We start from the raw sequence: 23698 nt of genomic DNA on the forward strand, positions 1-23698 counted from the left end.
AAATGAAGTTTCTTTTTTTTTATTTAAATTTAAATGTTGCATTTAGGAAATGGTTGAGAGAACTTTTACTTTTAATAATGAAGTTTTTGTTTGTTAAAATTTAAATATTCTAAACTCATTTGTGCTGAATGTTCTTTTAAAAGGACAGTTGCTTTTTTTCAAAAAAAGGAAAATGTGGTAGAACAATTGCCTGATTGCCAGGATTTTATTTAGCAGAGACAAAGCAGCTCCATATTTTATATATTAACGTTTATTATTAGACCTCAAGTAAATCACTTTTTTAAATTGGTAGGAAACAGAAAAAATATCAACTTGGTCTAAACAAATATGTACTACCACTTTATTTAAATACTAGTTCTTCATACATAATATATTTTTCATTTTCATTCATTTTATTTTTCATATATATTTCATTTTCAGATAGTAGTTTTTCTTTCATAAGTAAAGCACATTACTTTTTTTAAATTGGTTGGAAACAGAAAGAAATATCAACTTGGTCTAAACAAATATGTACTACCACTTTTTTCAGATAAGTTTCTCATAAATCGATCGCTTTTTGTACCTGGTCTCAAAAGGATTAGCATTTAAAAAAAAGGATAAGAAAGTTTCTGTTGAAAATAAATTTTTTGCCATAGAATAATTTTTGCCATAGAATAATTTTCACTTATATTTAAATCAAAATTAAAATTGTATACATTTCTAAAGTTTTTTTTGTTTTTTTTTTTTTGTTTTAATGGCCTTTTTAGTGATTTTACTCATCTTTAAGAACATGCATTCAAAGAACTTAGTTTAGAAAATTGAGAACATTTAAATAATTTAAAATATAACATCGAGAAATTCCATCAAAGAACTGTGAAAAAATATTTCCAATTATAAAATGAATGTTTGACTCAGAAAAGGTAATTAAATATTTTTATGAAACTGCTTAATGTTTTCATAAAAATATTCTTAGAAAATTCAGTAAGTCATGATTTTAAGAATTTTTAAATGCATTAAAAAAAGATTCGAAAAATAAATAAAAAAATTTTTTTACCCCCATATCAAACGCATGGCTGTCGCTTGTCCTGGAATAGTGCGGGTAGCACTAGATGCAACAACCGAACGTTTCAATCTTGATTCTGAGTATATTCTCTCTGTTTTCAGAAGTTTACCTTTCCTCCTATAAGAAGGAACGTCACCTGACGTCACTTGTGATTTCCTAGTCAACGAGGTGCGACAGTCGGGTGTTTTTTTCTTTTTTACTTTCTAACCTTCTCTTTTTTTTCATCCGATTTCATTTTCAGTTAATTGATAACCTCTGATCTCCTCATTCGAATGCAAACGATTTTTCTTTCTTGTTGGAAAATCGTTTTTCTTCATAAGAATTTAATTGGAACTTCTTAAGAAACAATATGTAATGCCACCCTAGAAAAGCCTAAGCCTCCTTTACAAGATGAATAATCTTTTACTATTTTTTATGTAATGCTTCATTTAGATTTTTTTTAAATGTTCGCTATTTTCCCTTGTTTTAAAAATGTAGTGCCTGATAATAACGTTTCTCTCAGAAATCATTTTTTTCTATTAAGTACACGCAATATTTAAACTTATACTCCACCGATTTTTCTTCGGTTAGGAGAAAATAATTTTAAATCACAAGACTCCCGAGAACGATAACTGTCAATTTTACAACTTTTTTAACTGAAGAAATTTTGCGTTTTTTTTCCTGCTCAATAAAAATAGTAAATGATACTATTTTTAAAGATGTGGGGCTAAAATATGATAATTGAGAAAACTCTAGTAAAATTTTTCTTATATGGTAAGATTCTACAATCAATTGAGAAATAATAAAGAAAATAACATAATATGGAGTTTTTGCTTAAAAAAATTTATGCTATTCCTTTAAGGATAAAAATAACTGTAATCATTCAATATATTTATTATTTTATTTTTAAATTAATTAAGATGTTTTAAACGCTATTTTGGAATTTAAAATACTAGTTGAGGGAAGAAATTCAGAAAGTGGGTTGGAGGACTATTGAAGACGTCTGCTTCACAAATTTTCACTCAATTCATTAAAAAATTTAAACGCAATACCATTAAAAACATACCGAACATTACAGCTAACATCATCTTNTGCACGGTAGAAAACTTTTTAAGCTAAATTCTGTCTTATTTCTTTAAACACAAAGAAGAAGAATAAAATGAAATACGATCTTAATCTTAAATGGAAAATTGTAAAGATCTTCATCAGGGCACATTTATTTTCGATAAATGCGATATTTCTGAATAACGAATAATTATCCTATGGTAAAAATTACTCTTTATAATGTATTTATAATTATATATACTATATGCAATGCTCAAAAATTCATTGCACATAAAATAAAACATTTTTAAAATGTGCATGATTAAAACAAAAATCTTGAGTTCCTAATCAGTTGCATATCCTCAAATAATAAAATAATTTTCAAAAGCATGGAAGCTAATTGAAATAACTGAATTAAAAAAATAAAACATAGAAGTATAACAACAAAAAAAAATCTGAAGGTATGAATTATTTTGCTAAATGTAGCATTTGTTAAAACATCGTTCAATTCACATCAACCATAACAAGTTTAAAAGTTGCTGCCCCATAATGCTGTGTAATTCTAAACTCTTTCAATTATTACTTTATTTAACTAAGTTTAAATACTTAACAGAGTTGGTGGTGGTCAAGCATTTTTAAAGACGTTATGACTTAACATAAGGCTTGCTCACATTAATTTATTTCGCATAGATATTTGTTCAGGAACGCAATGTTATGTTAACTTTTCAAAACTATAATTACTATTTAAAATTCTAAGGCAGTATTGAGATTTACCTTTTCGCACTATTGCTAAAATTAACCATTAACCTTCTTGACTAAAAACCATTTAACGAGTTTTTAGAGTAAGCCAATAATTAAATTAGAAGTTCAAAAAACAATTTTATGGATGAAGATACGATGGTCACAATGCAAAATGATTAGATCTAAATTTTATCCTAATAGAATCGAAAACAAAGCCTGTGGTACCCATTCTGAATTAAAACTTTGTTGAAAGGTGATTTTACACAGAAACTATGCAATCTCACCGACTACTATTTCATAATTGAAAATGGAACTAAAGTAAAACATTCTAAATAAACTCCAATAAATTTTAATTATACTGAATGGAAAGAATTTAAACTTTGGAATATTTGATATCCCCCCAAGACAATGACGAGTTAACTCATCACCTGCCAACAATTTGTGAATGCAATAAAATATTAATAACTTTTAATTTAAATATGACTGTCTGTGGAAAATAAAATGATTGAGAAGATCTCTCTGCGGATATGATCCTTCTTTAACAAAATTGTTAATAATTTTATTTAAGTAGTTATAGAAAATGGTGCCAGGTTTAGTTATGTAAGTATTAGACCCGCATGTGATTGATTGTTTAAATTTTATAGAAATTTCACGAAATTCAGGACTGATAATTAAGTAAGAAATTTGTATATTGCTAATTCAAATTTTTATCCTCTTATACAAAGCAAAATTTTTTTTAATGATAATATTATTATTTAAATTGCTAAGCTAAAAATTTTTACTATTTTTTAACTCAGTATTTAAAAGTTCAACGTAGAATTTTTTGGAGAAGATTGCATAATTATTGTTAGCTTTGTCTATGAGGGTATAATTAAAAAAATTTTTGTAGTTGCTTAATTGATTGAACAATTTTAGAAAAATTTGTTGAATTGTTACTGTTATTTAAATTTTCTTTGTTATTGAAAACAAAGTTTTTAAAGTAATAATAAACATCCCATTTCCAGTCTGTTAACATACCTGAAAGTAAAGAGAATCTATTTGATATCTTTAAACAAAAACTATTAAGATCATTAAAAAAGTATTTTAGAATTTTATTAATTGATACATGGTAAATGGGTCTAAATTTTGTGCCTTTTATCATTAAATTCCTAAGTTCTATAATAAGTAAGTTTCCTATCATATTTAAATTATCAGTAATATGATGTTAATCAACAAAATCAAAATATTTCTCTTCTTTACAGTGACATTCATAATCGGATGCATTAACCCTCCCTAAATTTTTGCTAATATCATTATAATTAAATATAGTTCTACTAAGAGATTTATTATATTTAAAGCTTTTAATTATACAATTATTACATTTTACACATATATAATTAAACATGTATATATTACATCAATATATACATGTTTAATTATACAATTATTACATTAATTATTACATTTTTTAAATTTTCAAAAATATTATGAAATTTGATTTTATCGAAAATAAGGTTAAGAGATTTAATAAATAAGGTTTGAAAGTTAATAACGAAACGTAAATTATCTAAATTTGTCTTTTTATTTTGGGAAATTTTACTCATTTTAGCTTTTACAAGATCGAAACAAAGAATTTTGAAGTGCAAATTAATTAATAATTTTTTAATAATTAATTATGTTTTATTTTTGTTTTTTTCTTTAATTTCTTTTATTTTAATAATTTTCTTCTTCTTTTTTCGTTTTTTTTTTGTAATTTTTTCTATGTTTTCTTTATGTTTTGAACTTATTTTATGAGTTCTATGTACCTGCAGCTTATACGCAGTAAATAAAACTTAAATTTCTTCATATTTCTCTTTTTTTTTGTATTTATTTATTTATTGTGCTATATATATAATTGAAGTGCTTCTGAATTAAGTAGTCCCGATGACCACAAGTCACACGATAAAAAAAGTAATAATTAGTCCATAAAATAGGTCGAGGGTGTATTGTGGTTTTCATAGTTAGTAAAGAGCAAACTATAAAATGTTAATTCGCGCATACTTGAGATCTTAATATAGAATAAGAAAGTGATAATTCAATGTGACAAAGCGCTTAGTTTTGAATAATAAATTAATAAAAATTTAGAATAAGAAATAGCATAAAAATATTAATTGAAGCTTTTATATATATATATATATATTTTATACANTTGGGGAATTTAAAATATGTCCGTATTTAGAGGCGTCCGTTTTGTGGGAGTGTCCACAACAGGAGGTTTCACTGTATATATATATATATATATATACAGTAGGGAACCGACTGTCCGGAGCGATCGGGACCATCGCTACTCCGGATAACTGATTTTTCCGGTTTTCTGAATCGCTACAAAAAGCCGTTTTTTTATTGTTAAACCCAACTAAAAAAATTTTTTTGGAAATAAACTTAAAACGATGAAGTAATACACTAATGATTATTTCCAAAATGATTGTAAGGTAAACATCTTTCAAAATAGAAAGAAAAATCCTAAAATCTTATGAGGAAAAAAAATTTTTTTTTTTTTGAAAATGGAGAGAAAATTTATTGAATTTAGTTCCGGTTTTTTGGTTTTCTGATTTACGGATAACGGGTTCTGTACTGTATATATATTATATGGGTGTGTGTGTTACTGTGAATATCTAAAATTGGTTGTTGATTTCCACCGGTGTATGTTTGTGTCATAGTCGCTTTGGTTAATGTCCGAAATATGTATTAGATCTAGTTAAGTGCCACTCTCCGGTATACATTTGCACAGTATACCCTAGACTAATGTTTGTTTTTAAGGTTCGGTGACACTGACCAGCATACATTTGCCCGGTATGTCCTACATCAGTGTTTTACAAGGTGTATTGCCACTGCCCAGTATGCATTTAACCATTACTCCGAACACTGAAGTTTCTCCGAATCTATTCTCAGCAGATATTAAAATATCAAATAACTATAATATCAGCGAATAAATTATTATCAAATCGGATATGAAGAATATTTCTTACATTCACCAAAGCGATTATGTGATTGTTGACATTCACCAGCGAAAGCCGACATTCTTATATATATACACCTATGTAAATTGTCTTCACTGTGATGACCATTGTGTGAAATATATTCTTTAACAATAAAAAATGATTTTAAAAACTTTAGGAGACGTTGGCTAATTCAATTTAGGGATCAATTCAGTTTTTCTTATTACCATCTATCTATCAAAGGAATAATTGATAATATAGAAATAGTCAGAAAGTTATCTTTCCGACTTAGACGCGTGTAAAATAAATAAGGTAAAGCAATCCACTAAATTATAACCAAATTTTCTTTAGATAAAATACTTTTATAAATACTTTCTTCTTTGGAATTTTAAATCACATTCTAATCCACCATAAAATTTATTTCCCATTTAATAACAACTTATGACAAAAATAATAAAAGCGTATCATCAGAAATTACCGCCAGAAAATTATAGCCGCAGTTTTTATGTATTTTGTTTTAATGTTTTTTTTTTTTTAAATATGAAATTATTATTATTTCATGTAAGACCATTTTGCTAATATATTAATCGTAACAAAATGAAAGATTAATAAAATAATCAATTGTACTTAAAATAAAAATATTTCCACCAAGGAATACAGAATGTTTGACACAACAAGAATTAATACAATAAGAAGTAATTTTACATGTTAACAATAAATAAAGGCAACCTAATATTATATGAAAATTCAAATTGCTTATTTTTTGGGGAATTTTATATTTTTAATAACTTTGACATTTATTATACCTTTCGCTTTCTTTTTTTTAATTTTATTCATTAATTTTTTTTATTATTACCTTTTGACATCAAGTGGAGAGCGATCTTATAAAATCAAGAGAGAGAAAATTTCTCCGATACAATGTATGAATAATCGTTTTTTAAAGCAAAACTAAGCGAAAAAAATTGCGCAAATAAAAGTTCTGAAAATTGCAATAACTTTCGAATAAAATGGAATTTTGAAAAAATAATAATGACGCGCATTTTGTTCATAAATGAAACTGTTATACATATCGGAATATTGATAACCGACATATCGGAATATTGATTTTTACAATATAGTTATGACTTATAATGCTTAACACTAGAAAGACTGAAACTTAGTATATACCTATATTGGCCAAAAGCAGTCAAAATGACTGCATTGTGAAAGAATAACTAAAGCATAAAGAAATTTGTTTAAAATATTATTTTTAATATTTTTGATGTTATTTTCAGTTATATAACAAATTATTAGTAAATATCAACAATAAAACTAACAATAATTAATAATAAATAACTCGGAAAAAAAATAATTTATGCATTATTATTTGTGAAATTTTTGAAAATGAAAAAGCAGTTACAAAGCAGTCAAAATGACTTCCTTGGGCAATCTAGTGTTAAAAGGTACCAGAATGTCAAGCCTAGCTTCAGTCAAAACTTTTAAACAATCACATAAATCTTAAACCTGCGGAAAAGCTTCTAGAAACAACTTTCCAAGATTTCCAGAAAAAAATGCAATTTTCCCTTTATTCGAGCTAGTCTAAGAGTGTAATCTTTCCTCTATGAAACAATGCGTCTGGAAAAAAATATTACGTACCATCATTTTTAATAAACAATAAAACAGGTGCTGAAATAAAATTAGTGCAGATGTTCAACTTGAGGAAATATGTTCTACAAAAACAAAAATTATGCAAATGGACAGAAATTTTATTGGAATTTTCTGGTAATTTGTTTCAGAATTATTTCATTATATTAACCTGTTAATCTAATTTCTTTAAAAAAAAACTTACTTATTATCTCTCACATATTTACATACATAAAAGCGCTTATATTTATGAGATATAATGTTTCCTTATATACCCATCCACTATATCCTACATTTTTAAAATTGAATGAGGTGGAAATATTTTCAGATATGCCTATTGGATACGGCAAATCATGTGACTTCGTCTGAAACAGGTTGATTTCTCTTAATTTATCAAATATATGTATTTATGCTTATCTATTATCAGTATATAACCTTGTAGAATTTTGACAGTAAATGTTAATTTCTAATTTTTTTTAAAATTGTTTTACTGTCGACATCTAACTTATAAAATATATTAAGCTTTTCATGGGGGGGGGGGGGTTNNNTGGGGGGGGGGGGGATTCTAAACAGAAGGTTTTTTAGGTTTCTCATTTATCGTTTGCTGCCAAATGAAATTGATAACCCTTTTTCTCTTCAAAAACATACTTAATTTCTTCATACCCTTAGATCTTCTGATTTAAGGATTTCTCAAAATAAAGACTTGACTCTGGTTTGTATTTCAGGCAAATTGAATGAATGTTGCGTAGTTTAGTAGTAAATACATTATTTGCGCCACGCTAGGACTGGACTATTGGTGACGGAAACATCCCCGAGGATGATACGAAGACATACCATCAATTTTGATCCTCTTCAGAGTGGACCTGCTCACGAATTCAGCGGATTCATTTTACAGCATAACGGTAATCGATACCTAGTACCTCCAGTCCCTTCACAGCTAAACAAAGTGGTCACCCAACCATTCACTGACCACTAGCAATGAGGCTTTATTTCAGTGTACCACGTCTTAAGAACCATCCACTGTGGGGATTTGCAATATTAAATATTAAATTGTTCGAGAATTTTTGCTACAATGTCACTAAAAATATTATTTGATTAAATGTGAGATACGACTGATACCATTCAGGGAAAATTAATACTGCTTCACACTCAGAAACTAATCCATTCGTCAAAATTACAGTTTACGTCACTTTGTAGACAACCGAACATGCTGCCAGTGTTGGGGACATTTAAACTTTTTTTTTATTGTTGTTTTTTCCCCGTTGTTCATGTTGATTATGACTAAATAATTTAGTGTTCTGGCTACTTGTTTAGCGTTGGGTAGCATTTAAAATTATTAGTCTTAGAAAGATCTTAGAGGGTTAAGTTTAGGTGCGACACATTATTTACAATTATGCCAAATAGGGCAGCGTGCTTATGCAGACCTACAGATGTAGTTTTATTTACGTCGCTCTAGAGCTGCACAATGGGCTATTGGCGACGGTCTGAGAAACATCCCGGAGGATGATCCGAAGGCATGCCATCACAATTTTGATCCTCTGCGGAGGGGATGGCACCTAGCTCTCCGGTGGCCCGACGACCTGCTCGCGAAGTCGAGCACTTTGTGGTAGAACAGTTTAACGACGATCAATACCACACACCCTCAGTCATTTCGTAGACTGATCCAAGTGGTCACCTCACACTGACCGCAGCCAGTGATGGTTGACTTCGGTGTTCTGCTGGGAACCATGTCTTAACAATCAGTTCTCTGCGGGACGCAGACTTACAGTAGATCCTGTAAGTATTAATTAACATTTTAAATATTGCATGTATAGTGAACTAGTTCTGCGGGATATAAAATAGCTGGACACTCACTTATGAAGAGGGTCCCACGCCTAACCATTCGCTGATAAAGAATTATTACTTCCTTTTTGTATGATAAGATTGATCTAAGATAATACTTAATAGGCATTAGCTTGAGTTGATAAAATTAAAGTTTAATTCTGTGTGATTTGTGTATTGACATCAGCAGTGCACAAAATAAAAGTAATGAACACTCTGAGTAACTTTTGATCTAATGATCGTGTACTAGGACTAAATTTTAAGTCTAACCTTTAATAGGCTAATCAATAAGTGCAAACGATATTTTAAGTGAAGAAATCTGAGAGAAAAACTTACTTTTCCTATCTTCATCAACATTCTTTTTTTCTTTTTCATGGATTCGGTTTATTGACCCTCAAATATGGGGGGGGGGAGAGCGGTTGAAAGTTTATACCCTATTTAGTCCCATTCATTTTCTTTCGTTTCTTCAGAACTGAGGAAGTGAATTATAAAGTTTTTGTATAGTATAATTATAAAACCTGTGCACCCAAAGATATTAAAAAAATTATAATTATTGGAAGAAAAAATTTTGATGTATACAAATAATACTTACTTTTGAATGACTTGACAAGAATCAGTTCTTCAGAAATAAAAATGCGAAATACAAAGAACTGAAATATAACTTCCGCCTAGGTTCCTATATTTTCTCGATTACCCAATTTCGAAGGTAACAAAAACAAATTCGTCTGAAAAAAAAAAGGAATGTTTAATCAGCGAAAGTAAGTTTTTGAGTCTGATTAATATTCGTTAAATATTTAGCATATTTAATAAGGTTAGGCTTGCAAATCATTAAGATTGAGTCTCAGTTCATAAAAATCCCGATTTTTCGAAAAGTTATTAAGGATGCTCGTTTCTTAATTTTGCGTACGGTAAGCATAAATTAAATAAGTGTGACCATCGGAAATGTTTTTTTTTTTTTTTTAACTACCTTGAGCATTGTGAAGCAACACAACTATATGACTCTGTTATTATTATTTTGTTTAACTACTGCATAAGTAGGCTAATCGCTTCGTTTTAAAAGTAATCCGTTTGAAATCAAACTAAAAAGATTTGAAAAGTAGGGAAAATATTTTACTATGATTAATAACTTGATGTAGGTAAATACATAGCAGTAATATGATTCGTTTTTAATCACCAAATGGATGATACATAATGAGAGTAAGAATTCTTTTTCCTTCTTCAATATTGTCACGCAAATGTTCGAATTATGTCGAATGTACAAAAATGCAGTTCGTTCTTGACACTTTTTTTCTCATTCATTCATTTCGATTTATTAAAAAATATATATATATTTAACGACCTGATTACAACAAAATTATACTTACACTGGTATAGGACAATGACTTCTAATTAAACTGACCCATAAATTCGGCCAAAATAGTCTTCAATGCTTATGAAATGAGACTACAGATGAAGCCATAGCCGTCCATATACGGATACAGTGGCTAAATTACTAAAAAATGAGACAAAATTATTTAAACAAATCTAAATTTAATTAAAAATCCTTTTGTTGTTAAAAATTCGAAATTGATTTTGTAAATCCTATACATCTTAAGCGAATATTTAAATCCAAAATAATATTCAATGTACACAGATGAAAACAATTAAAGGTATGAAGGGGATTTTTGCTTAATTTAAAAAAAAAATAGTAAATAAGGTATTAAATGATAGCTAAGCCCTCCGCAGACACCTCTGTCACGCATTGGCTTGTGACGTCATAAGGCAGTGGCGCCGTGACCACATTTGTATCTGTTTATGTATTTCATTGTAATCGTGATTATTATTGTTTTGGATATCTAGCAACTTTGCATAATAATTTATTTTTTTTTACGTTCCATATGGGTTTGTACTGTAACTGTCTTTGTCAGAAATAAACCATGTCTATCAGTAGTATGAAATAAACCAAAAAGTAAGAAATAAACTATGTCTTTCTTTGTGAAGGAATATAGAATGTGTTACTTAAAACAATTCATATTTGGCGGGCTAGGCTTACTCGAAGTAGAATGGAAAGAGCAGTTGCCACTTTGAACAGCCAATCAGGTTGCCGGACACACGTTGACGTCACTTACAGGTATTTAATTGAAAAGTGAGATATCGCTTAATTTTTAGTATTGCTAAAACTTATCGGTATTTCTTCCACGATATATTTTTTTAAAACGATGTACGAATAACAAAAAAAAAAGATAGCAACATGAAATTTAAAATATGCATCGATTTCAATTTCGAGTCCATTTTCCATAAAACTAAAAAATAATAATAAGCAAAATCTAAATTTTAAATAAAATAATTAAAGGACAAAAAACGGCAATTTCTTTTAAAAATAAATAAATAATGGCAATAAAAAAATAGATGAAAAAATTTATATATAAAAATAAATAATATAGATATTATTTATAATAATAAAACCAAGTATTGGTGACGAAAAATAATATTTTTAGTCACATTAAAAATCATTTCGAATATAAAAATGACTGATTACATCCACTTATTGAATTTGCAATAAGAATTTTACTATAGTTAAAAAATAAATAAATGATTTTGTCTCAGATTTTGTGCAAGCACTATTGAATTAATAAGAAATAGAAACGAAGGAGGAAAAGTGCCTACGGAACTGGAAGTAAACGCGTCCGTTGTTTTCGAAAGGGATATCCCTTTTATATTAGATTCACACCAATACAGTTTATAAATTGATCTTTTCGTTATCTATATGTTACCGTGAATGATCGAAATCAAGAACATTCCGACATTCACCGGTCAGCAATCACATAGTTGCTTTGGTGAATGTCCGAAATATTTGTTATGTCCCATTTGATATTAATTTATTCGTTCTTGTTATTATATTTATTCGATATTTTAATATATATGCTGAGTATAGATTAGGAGAAGCATCAGTGTTCGGTGTACCGGTTAAATGTATACTGGGCAGTGGCACTGATCCACTAACAGGGTGCGTAGCCAAATTATTCAACAAAAAATAAGCACCATTTAAGCACTAAAAAAATATTTTGAAGCACTTTAAAAAAATATCATAATTAGGCAGGGTTGGAAAGTTTTTGACAATTGACGGTTTTATCTTGTTTTAACAGTCAAAAAAAAAAAAAACTCAATGTCAAAAAAATCATCGTCAATGTCAAAAAAAAAAAATGTTGCCATTGTTTTTGACAAGTGTCAAAAATCATGAAATTTTGAATAATGTAAAACGAATGGCTTTTTCATACGCTACGGACTGGCAATGCGCCGAAATAAATTGGGGTTGAATTAATTGTGAAAATGTTGAATAGAACAATGTGTCTTTTTGCGAAATTCGAAGCGAAAATCAACATAGTAAAGGAGAAATATCATTTTGAAAAAGGGAAAATTAAGCACTTTTTAAAAACACAAAATGGAAAAAGCACCTTCAAGGGCTTTTAAAAAACGTACATAAACACCTTTAACCGCTTTTTAAAAACCCTACGCACACTGATTAAAAAACATCAGCGTAGGGCATATCGGGCAAATGTATGCCGGGAAGTGGTGATGGTCGACATTCTCCGGTGGAAATCAACAACCACTCATTTCCATCATTCATAGTAACACATAATAAAATAAAGAATTTGTGTGTCTGACATAAAATAAATAACACACCAGCAGCCCTCATGGCACAAGGGAAGGGGTCGCACGAGATCGCTCCAGAAAGAATAACACGCTTCTTACTCTGATAACGCAAAAATTATTCAATAATAACATATTTGAAATTTCATGTACATTTAACAAAACGTTTTGATATGAAAATGTTATTTTTGTATGCATCGATTGGCTTTTGAATCATTTAAATGTTAAATTCATTTGTCTCTTCTAATTATTTCTTTCTTCGCGTAATAGTTCAGTTTTACAAATAAAGATGTAAGTACATTTTTTGCAACCACCTATTAGGGTAAACCAACCAGTGAAGGAACACTACCCAGTGAAGGAACATTTCATATATATTGATTAAAAATAAGAATTTGAAAGTTTTTCTTTAGATTGATTGGTAACAATAGCTTACTGTAAAACAATCTAGCAATGTTTTGGATTACCTGGTCAAATAGACTTCTCTGGAAAAAAATTTGAATTTGTTATTATCTCTGCAACACCTTGTTTCTTTGAAAAAATTATAAGGTGAGTGTTTGTGTTTATATGTTTGAAGTGGAATAAATTGCCTGTAATTGTTTTATTTTTCTCGCTGTGAAAAAGAGAATTCAAAATATAGTAATTGAAGTTGCGTTTTATTTTTTTTAAGCATCATAGCATAATAAAGTACTGAGATACGGGGGTGTTTATTCACTGGATCACCAAACGATGAAAAACCAGTGAAGGAACACTTGTTTCTTCACTGGTTTTTTTTTTCTAAGTTAATGAAAATGAAAGATAAACTTTAATTTTCTTGTACCTTTAGTGATGTTCCGCTTCAAAAGTATGTTAAAAATACGAAAAACAACTTCTAACCAATGAGGGAACAGTCATGTTCCTTTACTGGGCGTAGATTTCCCAGTGAATGATCAGTATGTGTTAATATGTTGACACTTTAATTTTCAATTCATGATGATAAAAAAAAGTTAGCATTCTCCAAGTATTTATATGTTATAATTTCAAGAAGAGGCTTGTTTTTAAATATTTGTATGGCTTATAAATTCATAAAGAGCATTAAAAAATAACCAAAATTAAGTGTTCCTTTACTGGGTGATCATTCACTGGTAAGAGCTGTTCCATTACTTGGTCTTCTTACTACTTGTTATTTGAACCTCCAAAATTTTAAAACAATAATTATGTAAGTTCTCTACAATTTTTTTACATAATTTGCAATTAGTAACAAATATGTTGACCCTCTCATTTAACTAAAATTACGAATTTTGAAATTAATATGATTTTTTAAAAGGTCAGCGAAGCTTAAGTGTTCCTTCACTGGTTAGTTTACCCTATATCTAAAGATATCATGCCCTGTTTTGTACAAACTTCGGAATAGTTATGCTCATTTAATTGCGAAGTATCAATTCTTTTTAATTGTTAAATTTTACGGACAAAAGGGTTATTTTAATTAGGGGACTCGATGTTGATATATATTGTAAATAAATATATAGAGGCTTTTAAAATTTCACTCTTTCCTTTTCTTTCAAAGATGCTTTTATAGTGAACATCTATGTTCGGTAAAATGCTAATTTCTCCATTTGAGAAAAAGAGAAAGTCCATCGGCTTAAAATATAAAATTAAAACATTATATCTAAAATTTTCATTGATTTTTTAATTTACAAATTTTAAATTTGAGTTTGAGAAACGAATATTAACTAACTTACATTTTATAAAATTTGCAACCTATGGCTGCTGTCTGTCTGCCTATATTTTCTTCCTTCTGCAGCGTTGACGACTGCAGACTTTCCACCAAGATTTCTATTTCGCTCTGCAAAAGCTTTTTACATATTAGCCTGCAATGAATAACCTTTCAAGCAGCTAATTAATCATTGTTTACCACATATCAGCGAGAATCACTCTTTCCTCTACGATTTAAATTTACTTTTATAATTAGGAGTTTTAAGTCACAAAAAATTAAGGAGGTGGAGGAACAAATTTCGAAAAATACGAGTTTTGTTTCATTTCTCAGGAACTATTGAACCGATTTCGCTCAAAATTTTGCCTTTTAAAATTTAATTCTTTCAAATGAGGAAAAAATTTTATTCCTTATATTTCTAAAGTTTTTCGACTATCATTAAATAAAATAATAAATATTTACTAAAAATTATGTTTTGCATGAAATTATCTTTAGAAAAACGAATTTTATAATTGTATGCAAAACCTTTTTAATTCGCTTAAAAATTTTTGGGGAATATAGCAGGGCTCGAAAAACCACCCGTCCCTTGCGGTCAAAAATTCTCCGCGGACAGCGATTTTTTCGAATCCGACGTCCGCGCGGACGGCCATTTTTCCCATTAATGTTCGTGATACATTTTAAATTTTTGTTATTAGAATTCATGTTTTCTCTGCCTGGGAGTACTGCAGCGGTTGAAAGGGGCTTTTCAGCAATGAACTTACAAAAAAACACATTACGTACTGGTCTTAAACAAGAAGCGTGAAACGCAATTATGATCATCTACCTAAACGGAAAACCCCTTTCAGATTTCTGTGCAGAAACCTCTGTATATCATTGGCTTTGTGGAACTGGCAAACGTCATATTTGATTCATTTAAAAAATGCAGTACCCTCGGATAAATTGACGTTCCAGATAACTTGACCTTTGTCATTTAAATTATTTCATAAAAGAAATAAATTATTTCATAAAAGAAATACTAGGTTACTATTAGTAACCTAGTATTTCTTTTATTACTGTATAATGTAATCCTAGTAACTACTAATTCATTGTGCAATTTATATAAATGTTTGTAATAAACAAGAGAAAATTATATTTTTATTTATTTAGAAGCTACGGGTTAGTTTCAAAGGAGGACGGTACATTGTTGGACAAGCCGTCCTCGGGGACGGGAAAAATTTCTGAATTTTTCGAGCCCTGGGATATAGACATATACGCAAAAATTAAAATTAACATTAAAGGGTCCGAACTTTAAACCACGCTCCTGAACTGACTATTAAAACAATGTTATTGATTGTAGCCACAATATTTTGGGGGTCAGAAATTTCCCAACTGTACAATTCAAGTAAATATTTACTTATTAAAAAAAAAATAGACGAAAACAAAGACTCTACAACAAATTCTTGATATCGTTTATAAACTACATATATAAGTAAATAAATCCAATAAGTCATAAATAAATGCGTATTTACCTCACATAAGCACCTCTTTCAGGCTCCTGTCGTATCTTCTGCAATTTATTATCCATTTCACCTTTTCTTGAACTGTTTGTGCAATTTACCGGTGCACAACCACCCATATCAATAATTTTAGGTATCTAAATAACCTTTAGAGTCTCACGCTAATACTAGCATAACGTAACTTGCGAACTTGTTTACTACATAATGGTGGATAGTTCAGCTCTCATAGTATAGGAGCCTTATGTACAATCTGGAGCAGTTACCAGCTATTTCAATTGGCGTGTTGATAGCCAGCTAATTATGTCAATGTGATGAAAAGTTAAGTTGAGCATTTGTAATTATAATTTTCCTCGATTTGCAAGAATCTCGCCAAATTGGCGATTTTTGAGAGAAAATGCTGATTATTCTTTTTTTAAACTTAAAGCTAATTGATCTTATTGTTAAGTATTAAACTCTACAAGCTTGTAATTCTTTGCAGGCAAATTCCTTATTGCAAATTCTCTTTCGTTTACATAAAGATAAAATACTAATATATTACAATGCAAAAAAATGGAACAGAACTAAGCAGTGGGGGAAGTAACTATTTCTTTGCATTTAATGATTTGAATTTACCAATGATGGGGAAATAGAATTTGCCATGAAAAGTTTATCCTTATGTATACTTTTTTAAAGGATAAAACAAAAATACTGTATTCAAAAATCAAAATTTTGTTTTGGTTTCCAAAGCTACCGCTGCATTTTTTAAGAAAACAATTTATTCGCTAAATTAGAATTCAGCCAAATAATCGTTTGATATTCACTTGCGTTTATCTTTCTCTATATTAAATTTCCCAAGAGCCGCTCCTCCGTTTTGAGTGTTCAACTTCAAAGTTTCGTTCTGTTTTACTGAGCAAAAACTATTGGTGATCGAAATAGGCTGCAGGCGGGTAGAGCAGAACTCTTTACCTATGGCAACACTTCGCATGCTTTCACCATTAGCATGTGGAAAGTCATAGGAGAAGTAAAAGTACGTTAGTTTCTATCTTGATTTTCCAAATAGATGGAAAACTTTCAAGTTAGGAAACTATATGAAATTGAAAACTGCATTTAACTTCGTTTTCAAGGAAAGCGCCGTGGAAGTTTAAAAAAAAATCTCTTTTTTTGACAATTAAATACGAAAAATTATTAGGAAAGGGAAAACATCGTAGTGTATTCCTATACAACTGAGAAGAGGACACGGAACTGGTCCTCTCCCCAGATGGCGTGATCGAGCGATTCGATCGCGAATAAGACTTAGAAACTTTAAATCACTAGGTGTGTTGAAAAGTATACGGCGATTACAAAGGAATAACTAAATATTCGATAATTAATTCCAGAATTATTAACTGTGAAACTTGTAGGAAAAAATAGCATATAAAATGAAGATATGCTACAAAAGAGTTAAAATTTGGCTTACTGAAAAGGTCCCATTTGTTTATGAGCAATATTTTTTTCCTTTCCGAAATTCTAATCTATTATTCCAATTTTAAGTGCTTCTCTTGCAATTTAATTCTTTTTTTGCTCGATGTTACATTTTGATTTGTGACTCAAATTTGGCAAAACTTAGTAAGCCTCACAATGCAATCCAATCGTAATTTTTGTTACAAATGAACATAAAACGTTCTTTCCCCATAAACTTCGATGAATGTGAACCACAAGGATTGGTGAACGAAGGAAACAGTGGGCGCAGCCATTTAATTTATTTAAAAATAGATCTTTCCAATTAAATTCATTATCGCTCATTAGGTGGGAAAACTCACCCAAATCTTTCAAATTATTTCACACAAGCCATGGTGGCTCAGGGGATAGAGAGTTCGTCTTCCAATCAGGTGAACCGGGTTCAAATCCCAGCGATGGCTGATTGATACGAATTCTGCACCGACCACAACGCTGATATAAAATACCCTCAGAGGTAGACGGATCATGGGTTAGAGCTTGAAGGTTTGACCGTTGAAGGTTTTCCTCTCCATGTAATGCAAGTGAGGTTTAGTCCAGTAAAAGAACTCCACCTCAAAGTTAAAATTTCTCCAAATACTTGATCCAGGAGTTCTCTTGTCTTCGGGATTGAGTTCGAAATTACAAGGTCACTGAGTTGAATAATGGAAATCCTACACTTAAAAGGCTGTTCAAGGCCATTAATAAAATTATTTCACAGAAACTTATATTTTCAATAACATCTGCAATCTGAAGCATAATTTTTTTAAACACATAATTCAATTACCAAACAATTCGTACCAAAAAAAAAAACCCCCCAGCTTTATTCAGATTCTTTTCCTGCTTTATACCCGTATCATAATTTTCATTCTTTTTGTGATACAATCGCGTAACTAAAAAAAAAACTTCAATAGAACTACTATACATAACTGCTTTTATTTATTCACAAATATTATTTAACATCCAATGCGTAAAATTTTTGTCAAATAGCCAAGCTTGTGAATCAAATAAATACTCACAATAATTTGTATTTACAAAGTGAGTTTTTGTTTAAAAACATCTTTGTACAAAAAATTATTAACAGAATAACATGAATTCACGTTGATAAAAGAGATTTCAATGAGAAAAAAGGTTTCATTGATGTCAAAATACAACCATTGGTGGAAATGCAATTTAAGTGACACAATAATAATAGTAAATATATAGGTAGAACATGGCTTTAAAGCTATGTCTTGCAATTACAATATACTGGAGGTCAAATGCTCTTAAACATGAAAATTTTTTGTGAAACTTTATATTAATTGAAAGGAAAAAAAAAACTTAATACAATCAATTTGTAATAACACGAATCTGAAAAAAAAATCATTACCAATCAGAAACGTGACTCACGCATTAATTTAAGACTATTTTTGTAGATGGTCATATAACATCTGTTTCTGTATTAGTTTCAGTTTTCGAATCTAACAGGAACCATGACTCTACCCACAGAATGTTCAACTAGCAAGTTAATTTTAAGAATTTTTTTTTTGTCAGAAAAGCAATAATTCGCAAATAAGGCATAAAAGGAAGGGGAAAAAAAGGAAATATAAACTAAATGAAATAGAAAATCTAACATTTTTGCTAGTTTCCTAAGTACCATATACTTTTGAAAAAAGGAAATATAGCATAATAAGAAACCTAAATAATTATCTTGTTTCAAAACATTAAATTATAATAGTATCATTTCATTTTGTAAAAAGCTAAGACAAAAAAGATAATTTAAATAGACAAAATACATGATTTACTACAGTTATCTTGTATAGTTTTTTATATTAAATTTTTTTAGAAAAAGTAAATAACAGTAGCCCTGACAAAATAGCAGCCTATTTTAACCGGCATTTAGCATGCTGGTTGACTTGTTGTTAAAATAAACAGAAGGATATAACATCCTTAGTTTCTAAAACTTAGAAGCGCACTTCAAAAAGTTACCGATGGAATTTTCTTTAAATTGTGCTCATTTGGTAAAACTTTAGTTCACATCGTTTAAATTATATCATGGAAACTCACATTTTAAATAACCTCCACAATCTAAGTGAAACAAACTTTTAAAGAAACAAACTTTTTTTTTTTTGTAAGAAACAAACTTTTTAAATATATATAACTCCCTAACAAAAAAAAAAATTAAAAAATCCAGTTGTACTAGTTAGTCATATTGTAGATACCCTGTTAATATAGTTATCTAAAGATTAATTAATTTTTTTAAAATTTAGATTATAAACAAAACAGACAAATTTTAATAATAATAAATTCACATAAATATCAGGGCTATTTAGTTTACTTTTAATGGTTCACTGTGATTATAATATTAAATTAAAATTATAATTTTTTTAAAATCAAAATATGTTAGACGTTTTTAAAAATAGTTATTGCAGCAAGAAATAGTATAAGGAAATTTTCATTAATTTGCTTAGTTTTGCAAAATACATGTCTGCATAATTTCACTTTCAAATTTCTTTTACGATACCAATAAATAGTTTATTAAAGGTAAGAATTATTTATTATAATATTAAAAGATAGTATTTGTAATGTTTTGCCACAAGAATGATTATTTTGCCACAAAATAAAGAAAATAGAAAAATATAATAAATAAATCTCCAACATGAATTCCTTCTTAAATCTTCAACCATATAAATAAAATATATAGATATTTCTTTTTTGGTCAAGTGGGATTTAAAATTGAAATGCAATCACTTTCAATACATTTTAAAATACTAACAATGTTAATTTGTTTAATAAAATTGATCAATTTCAACAAATAAGATTTCTTTCACAAATATCACCGAGATCGAATTGCTAACAAATGAATAGCTTAAGTGCAAGAACAAGTTAAGTAGCATTTTGGAAACACTCAGTTTTATGAATGGCTAGATTATTAATTTAAGAATATTTTTATAGATGGCTACAGAACATTAATTTAAGAACATTTCTATAGATGGCCATCAATCAATAATTTAAGAACATTTTTATACCTGGCCATAGAACATTAATTTAAGAACATTTTTATAAATGAAGTTGAACATTTTTATACATGGCCATAGAACGTTAATTTGAAACATTTTTATAGATGAAGGCAGGTGTTGATAATTAAATGTAGAACATTTTTAGACATGGCTCCACGGAAATATTTCAACAAACTCAAAAACATTTTTTTTTACATGGCATATACAGAACATATATTTATTCTGTAAGTCAGAGTTGTTTTTAAAAAAATCTCAGCAGATTCTAGAATACCTTACCAGTCTGGCTATGGACACTATTTTCTGAAAAGTGAAATTAGGTTTGAAATTTATACTTTTATAAAGTATTTATTAATAATTTGAATATTTTTATCGTAATTGTATAGCATGTGCACACAATAAATGATTGGTGGGCGCCTTGGGGCTATGGTATGGTTGTATGCTAAAACCAGCCAGTTTTAAAATGAAAAATAAATAAATGTTTTGTAAGCAGAGTTCTGATATTTCAACACATTTTTAATGTGATTTTTTTCCCTTCAAATTCACCAAAACATTACTTCACATGTTCCTCCAAATAAACTATCTAAATCCCTATTTAAGGCTGCGCGTAAGCAACTTCGATTCCAGCAATGAAATTTAACCTCAGCACAAAATTTTTTCTATAACAGTCGTTGAACAGCTGACCCAATTTTGGGTTTATGATTACTAATGTCCAACTCCATAGCCTTGTAATTTTTAACTAATCCAGAAGACAAGGAAACTACTGGATCAGTACCCCTAAAGGTATTTGTTATGGTAATATGGAGGAGTTTGTGTCCGGACAGATTTAATGTGCCTCAGTCAACATTTACTACACGGAGAGTCTTCGGCCAGCGGGGATCAAACCCACGACCTCTTGGACATGGGCCGGCCCAGTGCCCTACCAACCAGGCTATCCAAGCTACAAACGTAACATTTATTTTTGTGGGGGTATCTATTTCATTGAGGAACAAATAAGTTTTTTGCGCACAGCCTAAAGGAATGAGTGATTACAAAACCACTTGATAGATGTCATAAATATTATGTGCAAGGATTTTAAAAGGTTAACTACAGCTACAGATGTTTAATTTTTACAAATGAGAAAAATAACAGCTGATAAAAAGTTATAATACAATGTATGCCACATAAGCCAAGAAGCACCACCACAAAAAAAGTTTAATATTTTGTGTAGTAGTACATCCTGCACACAAAATTGCTAAAAAGGATTTTTGTAGTTTAAACTTTCATCGCACCAACTTTACAAATCATACTAAAAGTCGAAAACATTTTGTGATGGCTCTTCTTGGACTTTTATCACCTTTCAATGCGTCAACTAGAGTTAAAAAACAAAAATGCGTGTTAAAAACCTCAAATACATATATACAAGTAGCATGAAGCGAGACTATTTACAAAAACAAAATATATTTTAGTTTAACCTCAAAGAATACAAAATCATAACAATAAAATTGTTAATAAATAATGGCACAAAAATAATACTTTTTCTTTTTAATTATAAAGAAAATTCTGTTGCCTTTTTTCTCTCCATAAATTAGCTGATTAGAAACTTTTTTATTGATTTATAATAAGTAGTCCCTAGAGAAGTTGCATGGTTGGTCGACTGTGTAGAGCTAAGCACAGATGGCGCTAGGGGTTAAAATTTGTAATAAGATTTCCGGGTTACTACTTTTGATTGATTTTTACACTTCAGCTTAAAAAAAGGAGCCAAATATGACTATACCTGTAGTGTTTATAATATAATGCGTTCTTTCAGTTTTAATTTTAACGGTAAAACTATGGTAAATTTCTTTCGGTTTTAGGAAGCTTGTTATTGTTTACATTCAGTCAACCATCCATAATGAATTAGTTTTCAAAGAATAATAAGAAGCAACAATAAAAAAAAAAACTTGATTACCACACAAATGGGTATTCTATAATTTTGGTTCTAAACAAGAACCTTCCTCAGTGTTTAACACCACCAAATGACTGTAAAAAAAAGTTTTATCTCATTTATCTTTTTTTAACTGTCATTTGATGTTACATTGAAGAAGGTTCTTGTTAAACAGAACTGAAAATAAAATTAGTTCATATCAGTAATTTATTTACATCGTTTTTTTTTCTTCATACAGTCTTTGTAGCACAGTCATACCCTATTCCCTTTTTAGTAAATAATAAATAAATAAAAACTAGGTAATAATTTGCATCTTATTTTAATATTTAAAACTGTTTGGTTATTTCTCTAGATTTTTAGGGTAAAAAATGAGTTTATATCATAATATCAAGATTATTTAGATTTCAACATGAAAACACTCTTCTTTAAATTTCAGCAGCTAAATATATCAATTTCTTTAAAATCTTTTTTAAACTATTTGTTCTGCTTTATTATATTTCACTTAAAAAGCAGTTATAAAAGTATGCATTCAAGCAATTTATGTACTATAATTGAGAATGATTATAAAGAAATAAATTAACAGAAAACACTAACAGGAAATGGTTGGCAAAATTAACAATTATCATCAAGTTGAAACAAATGCTTAGTTAATTTGTAAAATATGAAGAGTGTCATGAATGAAAAAATAAAGGCATGGATAATACCACTCGAAATACAATCTATTCATAAAAATTATTACAGTATTATTGAAATTATTTTTGTAAGGCAATTTGTTTAAAAATTATGACAAAAAATATAGGAAAGGGATTTTTTTAAGGAATAAGTTGAGTAACTTTTTATAGAAAAAAGGAAATTAACAAAAGAATATTTTTAAAATATATATATATAGATATAGATCTTATTCTAAGGTTTATAATTTTCAAGAGTTCTAATTCTTTTGAAGTTTAGAGCAAATTCCTATTTGCTTATTCAAAATATATGTATAAGGGTGCATATATATATATGCGAGTATGTATATTTATATACATACAGGGTTATTCATAGTTCTTTTGAGATTTCAGAAAGCTACAGTAAAGAGCAAAAAAAGATAAAAACAAACTTTGCACTAAACAATTCTAGTTTTACTTACAGTTATTATAGATAAACCATGGAGAAACAATTAAATGTAGTCCGATTCCTGGCAAACTCTACAACTCATTTTAAGCCGCATGACAAAGTGGGCAAGAAAACAGTCTTTTGCAAAACCAAAGAAGAAAAAAGTACCATGTGCTTATCAATACCTTAATTGCCATGCCCCAAGCAACAATTTCACTACAGTCTA

The 23698-nt window shown here is 29.0% G+C and overlaps 1 protein-coding gene and 2 long non-coding RNA genes across 3 annotated transcripts in view; all 3 read right to left on the reverse strand.

The window, feature by feature from the left end:
- LOC107442393 (chorion peroxidase) overlaps nucleotides 1-1243 on the reverse strand; it is a gene marked incomplete in the record, with an annotated part of 37002 nt that extends 35759 nt beyond the window's left edge. Inside the window, 1 exon segment of the mRNA XM_071179394.1 lies at nucleotides 1034-1243. Within this exon segment, the coding sequence (XP_071035495.1) occupies nucleotides 1034-1050 (17 nt within the window).
- Nucleotides 1244-7950: 6707 nt separating this feature from the next.
- LOC122271568 (uncharacterized) lies at nucleotides 7951-16519 on the reverse strand. Its single transcript, XR_006226466.2, has 3 exons — nucleotides 16036-16519; nucleotides 9800-9932; nucleotides 7951-9679 (listed from the first exon to the last, which is right to left on the reverse strand). It is a non-coding gene; the product is annotated as an uncharacterized lncRNA (long non-coding RNA).
- A 2713-nt stretch (nucleotides 16520-19232) lies between these two features.
- LOC122271566 (uncharacterized) lies at nucleotides 19233-22458 on the reverse strand. The gene is made up of 2 exons (XR_006226465.2): nucleotides 20543-22458; nucleotides 19233-20483 (listed from the first exon to the last, which is right to left on the reverse strand). It is a non-coding gene; the product is annotated as an uncharacterized lncRNA (long non-coding RNA).
- Nucleotides 22459-23698: the final 1240 nt, after the last annotated feature.

Source organism: Parasteatoda tepidariorum, chromosome 4 (assembly GCF_043381705.1).
Source record: "Parasteatoda tepidariorum isolate YZ-2023 chromosome 4, CAS_Ptep_4.0, whole genome shotgun sequence".
NCBI classification, from domain to species: Eukaryota; Metazoa; Arthropoda; class Arachnida; order Araneae; family Theridiidae; genus Parasteatoda; species Parasteatoda tepidariorum.